Source organism: Vanacampus margaritifer, chromosome 1 (genome assembly GCF_051991255.1).
Source record: "Vanacampus margaritifer isolate UIUO_Vmar chromosome 1, RoL_Vmar_1.0, whole genome shotgun sequence".
NCBI lineage: Eukaryota > Metazoa > Chordata > Actinopteri > Syngnathiformes > Syngnathidae > Vanacampus > Vanacampus margaritifer.
The window spans coordinates 8,538,428-8,554,665 of NC_135432.1; the positions used below are offsets into that span (position 1 = coordinate 8,538,428).

Consider the following 16,238-nt stretch of genomic DNA (forward strand, 5'->3'; position numbering starts at 1 on the left):
AACATAAGCCCCCGTGATCACAAGGCATGAACAATCCTCCAAGCCTGCGCGGGCGCCGTTGTTATCCGCGGTGCCTGATGCACCTTTTGGGATTGTGCTGCATGCTTAATGGGGCTGCATGTGCTGCCAGAAGCAAGAAAGACCGAGACCGAGCCCATAAAAGCATGCTAATGAGACGGGCAGGGAGACGGAGACTCTCATGGAAAGTCTGCTCTTTCTGCTCCTTCTGCTCCTTCTGCTCCTTGCCCTCATGCGTCAGAAGCAATTGAGCGGATGGAGCCCAGACGGATAGACAAGCTTTCCCAAATCAAGGCTGCGTGCACAGACTGGGTTGCGCTCCGAAAACCAGACAAGATCTACTAGGTTTCATAGTCACCGTTCCACACAGCTCTTTTACAGAATTTGGACTACCTTTCAAGAACCACATTCAAAAAGAAAGAGTAGATGCTTTTCTTTTAGCAGAAAACATTTGATCTGTTCTTTGGTAATCTGCAGTAGAATTTTTTTTTATGAACAAATAACAGTGAAAACACCTTTTTTTGACTGAGAAAGACTTTTTGTTGGCCAAATAATTATTTGCTTTAAGAAATACAACTAAGAAATGCCCCTTGAACAATTCTGATTCATTGCATTGATCAAGTTGAACGTCAAGGCTTTTTTTTTTTTTTTACATTGCATTCGTCATTCCCACCATGAACTCTTAACACCTTGTTACCGTCACGGCACATGCTGTCTACAGACTACTACGACGCACACACTTTTTTTATACCATAAATATTCAGTACATACGCTCCTCGAGTGAGATATGTCCAAACTTGTCTGACATTCAACATGCTGCCATTTCTCTCCTTCATAATTGACGTGACAAGCCAGGATTCACCACCTAATCTTCTCTACTCAAATGCTGTACCGACTCAAATACAATGCAATGCAATACTGCCACCTACAGGCATCTAAAAAAAACATTACAGTGGATTTCAAACCTGAATTTCATAGATGAGCTGGATGGGAGCCTATTCCACATAACTCTTTGACTGCCAAAAACGTTAAATAACGTTTAGTAAAATCCTATGGAGGAGTGCCAAAGACGTTAAAAGACGTTTGTTTCAAAACAGAGGTGAAACTAACCATTTTCTATTGTGGATTACTGAAGAACGGAATAAGGTAGAAACAAACTTTTTTTTCTGATGAAAGATGAGAGTCCAATCTTTCATTTGGTAGTATGTGTGTTTCCATAGTCCAAACACAACATTTTCTGTGGACCTTGAAAGATCAGTCAAAATGCTTAAATCGGCTGGCACCCACGGCATCCCTTTTCTGAAAACGTCTGGCAGTCAAAGAGTTAACTGTACTTGACGAATATATACGTCGGTGGCAGTATATGCTTGAATTCCAGTTGACGAATATATACGTCGGTGGCAGTATATGCTTGAATTCCAGTTGACGAATATATACGTCGGTGGCAGTATATGCTTGAATTCCAGTTGACGAATATAAACATCCGCAGCAGTCAATGACTTAATACAGTATTATTGGTAAAATAAAAATGATAAATTAAATAACACAAAATAATAAAAATGATTCCTAAATAAATACTCCCCACCTCCCCACGTTGAAAATTACTGGACTAGTTGATAAGCATGACATTATGGTATTTTGTCTACGGTGATTGCATTTCGGTGAATAAATACGCAATGTAACCACAGACAGACTAATGACCATGAAGCCAAACATCATGTTACCCAAACAGCCATCATCTAAATAGGGAAGATAATTAGACCGCCTGCATTAAATCAGTGAATGAGTTATGCGGCTCTGCGTGTGTAAATGTAATTACTTCATTTAAATGAGATGACGTCAAAGTTAAAATACAACAAGCTGCAGAAGCAGCTGGTCAAATCGGACCACCTCTTGCCAAATGAATCAAACTCAAGCGTCATACATCCAGCCTCGCCAACGCGTCAGCTGTTGAATTGTGTGCTTATAGCAAGCGGGCAAAAAAAGTGAGGCCAGCGCTAAACCTGGCAGCTTCCCCGGGTACCAAATTGGTTTCAAGGGAAGCTGCTTCCATGGCAACCGCTGTCATTAAAAAAAAAAAGCTCAGAATGTGTGAGTGCGTGTGCAGCCTTGCACTTCCCGGTCACCATTTCAGTCTAGTCTTTTTTAATTAACTGGTTTAAAGGACCTCTCATTCACACACAAAAAAAGAAACAATGATTTTAGTCTCTCTTTAAGAACGCGTTTCAGTTTTAATGGCCCGTTAAGATGAATTCAAAGATTTGTGTCTCAGTACATTTTATGTGTTTGCAGATCATTTCTGTAACTGTGCTTGGACAGAACTATGAAACACTCAACAGCGGAGATATCGCATGAGATATACGATATAGTCTCCTGGTCTGGCCACTTTAGAGTGCCTCGTTTTTAGCAATGAGTGCGTGCAAATCGCACAAAGCATGAGCAAGCGTGAAATTTATTTTGAAAAAGTCTGTCTTGACAGTCAGCTTGTTACCAGGGACTTAAGGCTGGCGTGTCCAATTAGAGTGCCTCGTCGTGGTGTGGAAAGGCTCTATGACGACCCGGTGGGGGGTTTTGGCCGGATATATTTTTAAACATGTACAGTATTTAGAAAGACACTCGACAATGTAGAATCAAGTTTTCAGGTCATAGTTTTTGATCGACAGTTGAGACGGGGGTGGTTTGAGCGCAATCAGCAGAGACAAACTTCCTGATTTTAAAGCCTAGGTTTATACACTTTTTATTTTATTTAAATCATTCAATTTGTCAGTGTCGTTAGGAACGGTATTCTCTGTGGTGTGTCAAATTTTAAATATTTATTTTCACGTTACGGGGACTTTAAATGAGTAATATTACAAATTAGTGTCATGTTTGTACTCATGATTGATGTTAGTACTTATATTAGTAATATTTCCATTTGGGGATCAAAACAGTTAATTCAAATACAATCCTAAAATGAATTACATTTGCAGGATGGTGGTATAAATTTAATTTAATGTGATTTGGTGTGACAAATGATGAAACGGGACAAGATGTACTGTAAGTGACAAAATATACTTGAGAATGAAATCTTGTTATCCTCGGCGGGCCTCGTCAGCACGGCCGCGAGGCCCAGTGATGTCAGACGGCAGCTTATTGCGTGCCACTGGGTCAACTGTTCCCACTTAAATTGATTCTCGCTGATGGTGACGACTGTTCACGCCCTCCGAACGCAGACGGGAGAATTTGCTGCTGCGGTGGAATCAAAGCGGGCCACAATGTTGTTGTTGTTTTTTTTGTCCTTTGGTCTACAGGGACTCAAGCTGGATAAGAGCAAAAACAAGATAAGGTTAAGACAATGAATGTGTGTATTTATGGACGCATTAATATGCAGCATAGTCCGTTCCCTCCCCCCTTTTTATGGCAGTGTGTTTATTTTGCTCTTTAAAGACCTTTCATACAAAAACTAATTACGCATCAACCAACGATGATTATTTTTCTCCAGAGGTGTTTTTTGTGTTTGAATCACACGTTGGACTCGCTGGCTGTTTACATCCACCAAAACAATTCCTTGAAAGCTTTTGTTCCCCCCCCCCCCAATTTTCTTCAGCTTGCCTCCCCCAACCTTCTTTCTCCTGCGTTTGGATCTCTTTCATCTCCATCAACGATCGCAGCCTCCGCCCTCGCCTCCGCGGCGCATAAAGCCACCGCCCACCTCCTGTGGTGTGTCTGCGATGCTTTTTTTTTGTTTTCATTTGTATAACAATTCCTCAGAGTTGTATCTGTATGTTAATAAGTTCAACATCCAAAATAAAGAAGTGCACATTTCCCAAATGCTTTTCCGCAAATGGTCGCAACATTAGGTACTCTTGCACAATTTAACGAGATCTAGTGCAAGAGCCTCATAATATTGCTCACTTTCGATAAACTATGATTAACATAAAAGCATATTTACTGGTGATTGTTCACAAATCTGTTAAATTTGAATGACTCTCAAACCACGCCCCTCAACTGTCAATCAAACATCACTGCTATGACCCAGGAGAATAGATGCTACTCTGTCTAGCATCTTATTGCTTAGAATTTTTTTCTCCATTATTTCTTTTACTGCCAAACGTTCTGCAAAAAGACAACCCCTAGGCTACCAGTCGATTTCCAGCATTTTCACTCATCTTTCAAGGTAAACAGAATATTGTGTGCTATGACTACGTAAACATGGTGGATACCATGTAAAAGTTGGATTGCATTCTCTCATCAGCAAGAAAAAGTATGATTCTACCTTATTCCGTTCTTTAGTAATCACCATTTGAAAATAGGCTATTTGAGTGACACCTAGCTATAATAATAATAATGAGAAAACAATTTTTTGGTGAAATTTTTCTGCACAACAGTGACTTTGACGCTAATATTTTTGGTGTAGTGACGCTCTGTGAATTAGATTTAATGCGACAAACGCTTTGATCATTCACGACATCCTTGAAAACGTTCTATTTCCTAAGATCCGCCATGTTTTCATGTCATTTAATCCAAGGAAGCCCATTGAAAAGAGATGCAACGCTGACATCTGCTGGCCAAAGTTAGTGGGTGTTCCCCCCCCCCTCCCCAACTCATTCATAAAAGCAGAGCTACACAAAACGTTGCACTGCCCATTGAGAAAAAAAAAAGTGGTTGACGTCAATTAACGTTATTGGCGGTACTAGTTGTGATTTCCGTTAATGTTAATTAACGTACTTGGCAGGAAAAGCAATAAAGTTGCCTCACTTTTTCCGCTTTCTCTCTATTGCATGCATGCACTCACCAACGACGAGGCACTCTAAAGCAGCGGACTACAGCTAGCTCATGCACATCTACTAGAGCTAAGATGTGGAAAAACCGACACAAAACCACCAGAATTCACGACGACGTAGTTGTCATTCTTTGCAGCTAACATTTCTGCAGCAATATTCAAAATGTATTTCCAAACGAATCTCCCAATGGACTTTAAATGAAGCAGTGTCAGACAAAAGTGCACACGCAAGGTGTTATCGAACCCATTTTTTTTTTAATATGTCAATACACTTGTGCCTATTAGTGTGGCCCGGTGAGTGAATATGTGAAGGCCTACTAACCTGAAGATGAATGTAATGGATTCTTCATCAGTTCTGAGCAGACAAGTGCTATTACCCAGCATGAAGTCGTCTTCAAAGCAAGCCCAGCAGCCTCATTGATAATGAATGAGAAGCGTGCTCGTGCTCATGCTCCCCCCCCCCCCACCCCCACCTTATTCCTCTCGCTCGTTTTCATACCTGTCTGTTACTCAGAGAACACAGATTTGTTTTCCCGCAGCCTTTTTCTGATGCTTCCTGTCGTTACGATTGCATAAAAAACACGCCAGCACCTGCGACCGCCTTACGTGATGCCGAGTCAGGAAGCTCATTAAGAGAGGCTGCGAGATTTATGACGGGACATCAGCGCGAGGGAAGGACATACGCAAAATAGAAAGTCAGCCGCACGGGTCCACGTCTCCGGGGAGGGACAGCGCAGACAAAAGTGCTGAGGCAGCACAGCGAGAGAAGCCAAACGGAAGGAGATGAATGTGAACACAAGGCGAGGAAGGAGGACGCGAGGGTGCTGTGGTGCTTTCAGTCCATCCCAAAAAAAAGACGCTTAAGATTGTTGTCCACAAGTGCAAATTCCCACTTTTGTACATTTTGCCAAAATAACCGCATTACTTGCTGATGAGGACATGAATGATGATGCAAGAGATTCAAAGAACCAAGATATTCCTTATCCCTAAGATTATTTGTTGTCAGTAAAAGTGGCAACGTAAGATGGCTGCCATCTGGCTTCAGCTGCGACGTTCCTATTAACTCTTTGACTGCCAGACGTTTTCAGAAAAGGGATGCAGTGGGTGCCAGCCGATTTTAAGCATTTTGACTGATCTTTCAAGGTCCACAGAAAATTATGTGTTTGGACGTTTTTCAGTAATCAACAATAGAAAATGGTTAGTTTCACCTCTGTTTTGAAAAAACGTCTTTTAACGTCTTTGGCACTCCTCCATAGGATTTTACTAAACGTTATTTAACGTTTTTGGCAGTCAAAGAGTTAACAGCTCATTCATATACATATAAGTCCGTACCTCATTTACTAACCAGGAATGTTTTGTACTCACTCACTACACACAAAATCACGGTCGGATTCACTACAAATGAGTAATAGATGATTTTGTTCGTACGACGTGCGCATATGTTGATGAATCACAAGTCATTCTAAATAACTACACCTGCCCATGATACCGTAATTTACAGAACACATGCCCCCCAAAAAGGGCTATGGTTCTGTATTTGTCATGCTTATTTTGACATATAGGCCTTTATTTTGTCATATAGAATTGAGCACGATTTGACGTGACGCTTTTGTCAGTACGAGCACTCAAGGTTCTTAGTCAAGTTTCCTCCATCAAGTGTTTTCTTGGCGACCATCTGAATCCAGCCCTGCTCTCTGTTGTTACTTTGTATTTTTGTCTACATAGAGCTGTTTTTCAACGTCCGTGCCTTGTCTGCTTTTGGGTCCTAATTCCGCACCCCATGTGACAAAACATTTCACTAAATGACACTGGTTGGATTCCTGGCCATGGGGGTCATAAATCCACGTTCAAAAAATGGGTTGTTTGTGCCAGGAAGGGCGTCTGACCCCCCCAGAAATCATGACACTGACTTTCTGTTGTAACAACTTGAGTACATTTTGAAAAATGTTACTTCTACAGAAGTCAAGGAGTTCATTCTTTTATGTTTCCTAGATACTTTTTTTTTTTAACACCTGTATCTATACTTCTACTTAAGTACAGTGTAAGTACTTTTGCCACCTGTGCCGGCACCCCCTGACGACACGCACAACAACGATTTAGCCAGTGATGAAAACGAGTTTGACATCTGTGTCCGAACGGATCCATACGAGTCTCTTCCTTTGCAGGTGAACAGAAAGGAGTTGTCGCGCCTGTCTGGTGATCCCACGCTGGACACGAGGGACCCCGTGCTGTCCAACATCCTACGGGGGCGCAGGGGCCGCAGACGCGCAGGCTTCACGGGCCCCCCCGCCGGCGTGGCACCGTTGACCATGGGGATGGCCGACTGCGTGGACAGCTGCACCCAAACGGACATCAGCTTCCAACATATGTTGAGCGTGGGCCAGAGCAGGCAGGCTGCAGCCAACCCTTCGCCGTCACCACCTCTGCCGGCACTCCTGGAGCCTTATCTGCTCAACGAGCTGTCAGTCACAACACAGTGGGCGTATCCTCGCATTTGGACTGACCTTTCACTAACCACCCTTTCAGTTTCCTAGAACCCGTCTACTTTGACCCCTCCGACTACTTCGACGTCTCTCAGCATGACGTCGACAGGCAGGATGAGTTGGAATATGAGGTGAGACGGTTTCAGGTCATACTAAGAAAACTGGAATCAAATGTAGCATTTTGAAAACATTAAGAACTGCAGTCAACCCTGCATAATCACGTTTCAGCAACTGGGGATTTGCATAATCACATTTTTTTTTTAAACTCATTTGCTCCCAAAAACGGATACAAACGTTCTATTTTAAATGTTGCCACGGTCCCAAAAACATATTTATACGTTAATGTTTTTGTTTTGTTTTTTTAACTCATTCACTGCCATTGTCGGTTATAGATGATATAAATTAATTGTAACTATTTTGATTAGTTAAAAAAAATTTCCGCTTTTGTTAGAAAAAGTATGAAAACCTAGACTTTAATTGTAAATTTAGAACAGATATAACAATTTTGATTAATCATGAGTTAACGAGTTGCATGAAATCATGCAATTATTTATGATTACAATCGCCTGACGCCCCTAATTTTTAATAATCTTTTCTATTTAAAAAAAATTATATATTATTTTAAAAAATAAATAAATATTATTTTCTATTTGACAAAATATTTTAATTTTAAAAAAAATCTTTAACAAATAAATTGTATTTTTTTATTCTTTTCTTTTTAAAAAATTATATATTTTTTTAATTTTCAATAATCTTTTCCATTAAATAAAATATTTTTAAATTTGTAATCTTTTCTTTTATATATATTTTTTGAATAATATTTTCTTTAAAACATTTTTTTATATCTGTTCTAAATGTACAATAAAACATTTTTTTCTAGGTTTTCATACTTTTGTTAACAAAAGTGAAAAAAAAAAAAGTTAAACTCAGAAATAACGTAAATGTTTTACATCTATAGCCGTCAATGGCAGTGAATGAGTTAATGCTAGAGCATACAGAAGGCTCTGATGCAGCCTCTAACCTGAAGAGGACACGTAAAGCAATGGTAGTTATTACAAAAAAACGACCAGCAGGTGGCAGCAGAGTATAAGAGAGCAACCAGAGCCATGTTAGCTATATTCTAATGCTAATTGCTGCGAAACGAAAACATATAGAAATATACTTTTTCTTCCGGATGAAAGAAGAGTAAGCTTTCTTTCCCCATGTCTTTTTTTTTACAGCAATAGAACACTCTTTTGTGGGCCTTGCAAAATCAGTCAAAATCCAGTAAACAAGCCGGGAACGAAGGGCGTGGCTGGGATCGAATGAGGAAAAGACGGCATCATTGCAATTGATGTCCCTTGTGATGATATTTGTATTTGCTATGTCCTTTATGATGTGCTCTTAGTTTGTCTAGTCACTCTTTTTTTGTAGTTGCTATGCATAGTAGCTACTATGTCCCTTGTGATAACAATGTTGTCAGTCGCTATGGTCTTGGATTGTATTTAGTGACTCTTAGTTTGTCGAGCCGCTCTCATTTTGTCACATAGGCCTTTATCCTGTCATATCGAATTGTGCTTTGGCCTAGTGAGAGATGCAGCGTTTGTTTTCAGTATTTGCTTGTTCTTGTGTCGCACTACCAGGAGGTGGAGCTGTACAAATCCCGTCACCAGGATAAACTGGGGCTGACCGTGTGTTACAGAACCGACGACGAGGAGGATCTCGGGATCTACATCGGCGAGGTGATGACGTGGACTTCCTGTTTTTATTTATCTTGCGTTTGCTGTGAATTGTCTTGACAAAAAAAGCGTTCTCACTTCCTCCAGGTGAACCCAAATAGTATTGCTGCAATGGACGGCCGCATCCGCAAGGGGGACCGGATATTGCAGGTGCACAAACGCAGACAGTTGCTTGCATGCGTCGAGAGTAATGAACAGCAACAACACGTCATACGGGCGCACTCTCACAAGATACATGGCTTGAATCAGACAATTACTGTCATGCAAATATTCCTTGTTCCAAGTTATTCATGCAAACGGGCACTTTTCACTAAAGACGTTGAAAATCGCTTCATAAGCGTGAAAGTGATATACGGGGATGCCTTAAGATACGAGTGAGCGGCTGGATGGTGGCAGTAAATTTGATTCACTTCACAACAAGCTTTTGGCAAGAGTGAACATTTCATCAACAGAGACTGCGCGTGTATTTAAAACAACCCCAAAAATTGGCGATGGGCGCGTACTGATTCTAGGCTTTCGTATCAAGCCGATACCGGCCTTATTTTAAGATATCGGGTACTCGTGGCGGCTGCTGAGACAAGCTACAGTTGGGCAAAAAAATATAACAAAAAACAAACAAACTGACATTGAGTAAGTCCTCCTCAGCAGTAGATGGCGCTATACTTTTGACACATCTGCGTCAGAAAGAAATATTCCCTTTTTTTGTCATTGTGGTAAACGAAATTTTATATTTCAGAAGTACTACAGATATCCCTACTTGGTATCGGTGAGTACTCAGTGAATACTCGTAGTTACTACTAATACTAAGACTACTAATACTAAGACTAAGACTAGTAGACCACAGAAAAATCTAAGTCAGGAAAGATACAATAATCCAGTGAATGTTTTCTGTTTGTTTTGTTTTAGATCAACGGAGTGGACATCCAAGACAGAGAGGAGGCGGTCGCCATTCTGACCCGAGAAGACAGCACTAATGTCTCCTTGCTTCTCGCGCGACCCGAGGTCGAGGTGAGGACAGCAGACCGGCCGCAAGAAACACGGCAAAAATAAGAAACACTAAAAGGACAATGATTAAACAGTCAGCCCAAACTGTGCCAAAGTACTCAGTAAAAAAAAAAGATGACAAGATTTAAAAATGTCTTCTTCTAACATATAGCACGAGATGATTGCATGAATAAGGGCCACGGTAGCAGAAAGCCCTGCAACCAACGGACTAAAGGAATGACAAGAAGGTGTGAATTTAACTTTGGAGAACCCACAGGGTCAAATTTGGCCCCTGTAAATTCTGCTACTCAAATAACAAAGACCTTTTTTTTTTTTTTTTTTTTTACAAATTTAACTTCAAAAGTCCAGAGTGCCACTTCTGACCCCTGCATGGGGCCATCTAGTGGATGAATATTGCACTTACATGAGCCAGGGTGGTGGTGACAAGATGGCTGGCAACATGCTGTTTTGTTGAGCTGGAAATCAATCCAAAGCAAAACCATCTTCTCAGCAAACCATCAGATGGTGAAATTGTTTTTTTTTTTGTTAATCTATTTCATATCATGTTTCAGAATGCCTAGGAGTATGTTTTATATATATATTTTGATAAATTAGCAACTCTGAGCTAGTTCAAAAAACAAGGGGTAAAATTGAAAAAACATATTTTGGTGTTCAGTGAACTTATAGCAGTCATTTAATGTATAATTCATAATTTTCCAAAGAAGAAAAGGGTTCTTGGGTTCTCCAGGGTTAAAGAGCGAAGGTCAGAAGTGAGTCGCTCCGACAAATATGAAAGATTTGAAACACTGCTTGAGCTCACCTTCCAAACAAGTAATGAGCACCGAGAGGCCAGCAAACACAAATTGTTCTTTTCATTTCATCTCCCTCAAGGTCACTCTGGAATGATTTCCCAGGCCAGTGGAACAACACAAGCCCCCCTTTAACATTACACTTTTGTTTTTTGACCAAATTTATTGACAGACAAAATTGATTTTTTTTTCCTTCATCCCGCCGCCTGCTTGTTAAAAAGCCAGACTCCCACGCCCCGTGTTAAAGACGACGGCATTGGTACGCGGGCCACAATTTGCACCACGCAAACGCGCACCCGCTTCTTTAGAGGGACTTCTACCTTGAATACCTGAGAAAAGCCAAGCCGAGACCTCGTTTGAATTCTGAGGAGGCGCTGGAAAGATGAAAGTCGAGAGCGGGCCCGAGCCGCCGTCCGCATACGAGAACAAAGACCAACCGATCGATAGCGTTGGCCGTCCGAATGCCGTTCACGTGCAAGCAATTAGGCGGAAGATCTGCAACCTCCAGGGGGAAGATTCACTCGCTTAAGAGCATTTGCACGATTTGCATTCCGGCAGCTGCTGAGGGGGAGAACGTGGCGGCAGCGCAGAACCTCACTGATGACACAATTACTAAGGTCTCGCCTGCGTTTTTTTGAAGGCATGAGTATTTTTAGATTATTAAGAGATATATATATATATATATATAAACAAGAACAATAATTTTGATCATAGCATCTTACCAGCTGGCTCTCTGGTGTTTGTAGAAGTTTTTCCATGGTGTTGAGGGTTCGGACAATGAGGGAAGTCTTCCTGCCTGTTGCCGTCTGCTGCTCAAGTGCTGCTTGCTTCTGGATTAGTTGTTCTTTGAGTGTTCGGTTTTATCAAGTAGAATAGAGAGCCATTGTTATTAAAACCATGACAAAAACGTGGGTTTGGGGGGTGGGGCAGGATGCAATATATTCATGACAATTCTGTTCATTTTTCGCAGCTGTGGCTCATTTGGTAGCACGGGGGTTCCTTGATGGGCAAGACAATAGCTGCTTTTCCACCAACAAGCCCAGGATCTTTTGAGTTCTGGGTAAAGGAAGTTCTTGGTTGCAAAAGTTCCGCAGGGAGCTTAGATTGTGTTTCCACAGCGTCTTAAGAGTTCTCGGAAATTAATTCAAATGAGTTTGAGGATGTATGAGTTTGATGAACCAGTCAGCCTTAGTCAGTGCATATGGAGGACCAAAACTGCCAAAATTAAAAATAAACAAATGACGAAAAGTAGAAATAAAAACGGATATAAAAAAATACAATTCAAAAATTAAATCCCAAAACATAAATAAAAATAAATTATATATATATAAATAAATAATTAAATACAAGTAAAAATACAAAACTAAAAAACATTTATTTCATGCTGCAGACGCTCTATTTATCGATTGATATTTAATTCTATTTATATATTTATTTTTGTATTTCGACTTTTTTTTTTATCTTGTTCCTTATTTTTGTATTTATTTTTACTTTTATTTATGTATGCACATATGCATTTTTTTTGTTATTTTTATTTCCATTTATATTTATTTTTTGGGATTACATTTTTGAAAATTATTTTTTGTATCTGTTTTTATTTATTTAGTCATTTATTTTTTGGGGTCCTCCCTAGGTGCAGGCCGTCCCCTCAAAGTTCCAGCTTGGCTCAGCAAGACGCTGCTGCTGAGATAGTACTCGGATGTCCCCTGGGGAATTGATTGAATTTCCCCAGAAATTGTTGGTGGTGGAAAAACAGCAAACTGAATTTTACCAGGGTAAATTGAAAAGTTCTCCAAAAGTTCTGGCGGTGGAAAAGCCCCTATTGGAACCTAAATTGCTCCAAGGTTGGCAAAAAAAATTCTTAATTGTCTTGCCTGGCTAAATATTTCAATGAGGAAGGAAGATTTCAGATGTGAGTATTGCAACAATAGGAAATTAACTCGTATCTCAAGGGACCACTGCAGTCCCAACGTTTAACTTGCCATGAAATTGAAGCCGAGATGGCGCCATACATTTGAATGTCTGTAATAAAAACGGTCTTTCTTTCCCATCATCTGAACTCAGAATGACAACCAAGCGGTCCCAGACAAAGCGGACCTGGAGCCACTGGACAACGCCGTCCACCTGCTGGCCACTCACAGAAGCAAAACCATCCCCTGCGTGGGCGCCACGTCCAACTGCCACGACCGCTTCCTGAACCGGGATTCGCCCGATTTGCTGCAGACGGTGCTGAGCAACAGCCAGGAGCTGGACAGCGGAGTGGGCCGCACCGACGAAAGCACGCGCTACGAGGAGTCGTCGGAACATGACCTCCTGGGGGACGACCACACCAGCGCCTCCAATACCAACGCCACAAACACGCCCGGAAGCATGCGCAAGTTTTCGTCCCCCCGAAGCGACACGCCGCCACTGCTGTACTCCCACGACCTCCAGTTTAGCGCCGACTCCCTCTTGGGCTTGGACTGCGTCAGCGGCGGCGTCCCGGAGCTGCCGCTGGAGGGCGGCGACCCGGCGAGGACAATGATGCCCGGGCTGACCGAGGAAGAGTGCGAGCGCTACAAGGAGCTGCTGGAGATCAAGTGCTACTACGAGAGGAGCGGCGAGGAAGGCGGCGTCTCGCTGGACGAGAACAAGAACGAGAGCTTGACTCGGCACGAGATGGCGCTTGTGGAGGAGGAGCTGCGGCACCTGGAGTTCAAGTGCCGGAACATTTTGCGGGCGCAGAAGATGCAGCAGCTGAGGGAGCGCTGCCTCAAAGCTTGGCCTCCCGAGGAAAAGGCGGCCAGCCGCTGCTCGCTCGGCGACGAAGCCCGTCACCAGGCTCTGTCCGACATCAACGAGCTTCCCGAGAGGGAGCGCTCCGATAAGGACAGCACCAGCGCCTACAACACCGGCGGGGAAAGCTGCATGAGCACGCCGCTGGGTAACGAGAAGCACCCGTGTGCAGCCAGCCCGGAAGGCGGGGAAGCGCGACACAAGAGCTTGCCCTCAAGGCAGCGGGAGAGGGCGCCCCGCAACGAGGGCGGGTCCGAGGTCCAAGCCAACCTCAACCAAGCCAGAAGAGGATCCAACCCAGGAGTCCGAAGGGGATCTGACGGAGGGCTGAGACGCAACTGCAAAGCCAACCCGAGCGCGAGGCCCGGCGGCCGCAGCGCGGAGAACAGTCCTTACATGTCCCGTCGTCACGCCGACACAAAGTTGCCTCCGCATTACCTGAGCTGCATGCAGCTGGGGTCTCCGTCGGCCTCCGAGGACCCCCAAGGAGGGGACGTCAGCCCCATGAGCCTGGGCAGCACTTGCAAAGACGGGGCCCCAAGCGGAGCCGCCGCCGCCGCCGGGCCCCTGTCCCCGCGTATGGAATGGAAGGTGAAGATCCGGAGCGACGGTTCGCGCTACGTGGCCAAGAGGCCCGTGAGGGACCGCCTCCTGAAGGCGCGCGCCATGAAGATCCGAGAAGAACGCAGCGGCATGACCACGGATGACGACGCGGTGAGCGAGATGAAGATGGGCCGCTACTGGAGCAAAGAGGAGCGCAAGCAGCAGCTGCAGAAGGCGAGAGAGCAGCGGCGGCGGCGAGAGATGATGATGCAGAGCAGACACGACTTCCTGCGGGAGCGGGAGCAGGGCTGCGGGGTGTCCGGGGACGGCGCCGGAGCCGGACAGCAGGCGGGGGCGCAGCAACAGGAACCCGCCTCCATCCTGGAACTGTGCCACCGCAGGAGCATGAAGAAACGCAGCCGCAGGATTCTGGACAACTGGATCACCATTCAGGAACTGCTGACCCACGGGAGCCGCTCTGCGGACGGGACCAAAGTTTACAACCCGCTGCTGTCCGTCACCACAGTCTGAGCGGGCCAAAGTGTTGGATGAGCACGTGCTCCCCCCTTTCACACTGCACTGGTGCCAATTGGATGTGGTAGCCACAATCTGGACTTAACATGATTCACAAAAAAAGGTCAGGGGGACTCGGCTTTTGGATGAATTTTCAGGTTGACCCTAAAATGCACTAGATCCTTTACAGGTGAACTGAATTGGACTTTTTATAAACTTGTCAATGCACTTATAGTGCTTGTCGTCATCTTGGTCTCTCTGATGTCTAAATGTAAAAAAACAGCATGATGAAGACGATTGTTTCGATTCCAATTCAACTAGGAAGTGTATTAGCCCATTCATCGATCAAAGACCGGTTGTGAATTTTGCATTTGACTTCTTTGTGGTCAAAACAAACTTGCGCAAAATGTTCCTAACATTTAACAATTGGACGTTGCGTTCAGCGGTTTAAAGTTTCAAATAAGTTATCTACCTGTAAAGGGTGCCATGCATTTGATCTCAGATTTTAGCTTATCTTTCACCTGAAAAGCAAACATTGCATTTCTATTCGTAGCGTTAAGTAGACCACATTTGCATGAAAAAAATAAAAAATAAATTACAGGAGGACCCCCCCCACTATTCACAGGGTATAGGGACTGACTGGGAATGGCGATAACCCACAATACCACCTGAAGCCCTTTACAATTGCCATGGACTTGTTTTTAAGGCAAATAAGCTTCAGCAATCCACATCTGAACACAGACCTGCTACAAAAAGCTGGGCCATAAAGCACAGCACAATGGAGTACTCTGGTTTAAGGGGCTGGACACGTCACTTTGCCTTATTCCATGCAGTCAATCATTTTGTGACTTAAAAGCAAATCGGAAATGCTAAATTCTGTATTCTGACTTTTTGTATTTGCGATCGCATTCATATAACATTGTTTAAGCCGTCAAGCTGCTTCTGGGCATAGAAATAATTATATGTATCCATTCAAAAAAATTATACCAGCTGAATTTATTAAATACATTGTGAAGGTCACAAAAAAAAATCATTAACGATAAAAAAGGGGTGTGGCATGGTAAAAAAAAAAAACAGACCAAAGGCTTGAAAAAAAAAAAAAAAGGACAGCGCCATCTGCTGTTTAGCAAGCATTGGCTCAGAAAATCACATGCACTGTATGACAGCAGGTGATCTTTCTGAAAATCTTGCTGCGTTTGGACCACAAGCTGAGCAAACTTGATTGGAAGCACAAAAATGACTTCAAAAACAACATAAAAGCACAAAAAAAAAAACATACCAGATAACAAAGAGCACATTTTCCAATCATTCCCCGCACCCTTTGGCTTTTCTAAGCATAAAAAAAAAAAAAAAAATGATTAGTCAGAAGTTGCGCTCCAGCATTTCCCTTCCACATGCTTGAAGAAATTAAAAATGCTTAAGAAGTGAAAAACATCGTGTTGGCCTTCCACGTGAACAAAGCTCATTCATTGTCATTTTGTTTTCCACGCATGTTTGCTACTAAGACTTTTTACATTTGGATACCGTAACTGTGTAAACGTGCTAGCCGCTAGTTGTTTGCTCAATGTTGTGCCGTCTACTTTGTGCGTTTTTTTCTAAATAAATTCCATGTTCATTAAGTTTTGGTGCTTTT

The 16,238-nt window shown here is 43.0% G+C and overlaps 1 protein-coding gene across 3 annotated transcripts in view; it reads left to right on the forward strand.

Annotated features, from left to right (window-relative positions):
• LOC144054257 (PDZ domain-containing protein 4-like) overlaps positions 1–16,224 on the forward strand; it is a 30,811-nt gene extending 14,587 nt beyond the window's left edge. For 2 of the 3 annotated variants that reach the window (XM_077569538.1, XM_077569530.1), the window contains 7 exons: positions 6,946–7,241; positions 7,307–7,394; positions 8,886–8,984; positions 9,069–9,131; positions 9,718–9,747; positions 9,888–9,989; positions 12,839–16,224. In XM_077569538.1, coding sequence (XP_077425664.1) covers positions 6,946–7,241; positions 7,307–7,394; positions 8,886–8,984; positions 9,069–9,131; positions 9,718–9,747; positions 9,888–9,989; positions 12,839–14,623 — 2,463 coding nt within the window. In that variant the 3' untranslated portion in view covers positions 14,624–16,224. The remainder of the gene's footprint in view (positions 1–6,945; positions 7,242–7,306; positions 7,395–8,885; positions 8,985–9,068; positions 9,132–9,717; positions 9,748–9,887; positions 9,990–12,838) is intronic. The other variant, XM_077569547.1, reaches the window with a different exon arrangement.
• The last annotated feature ends 14 nt before the right edge of the window (positions 16,225–16,238 follow it).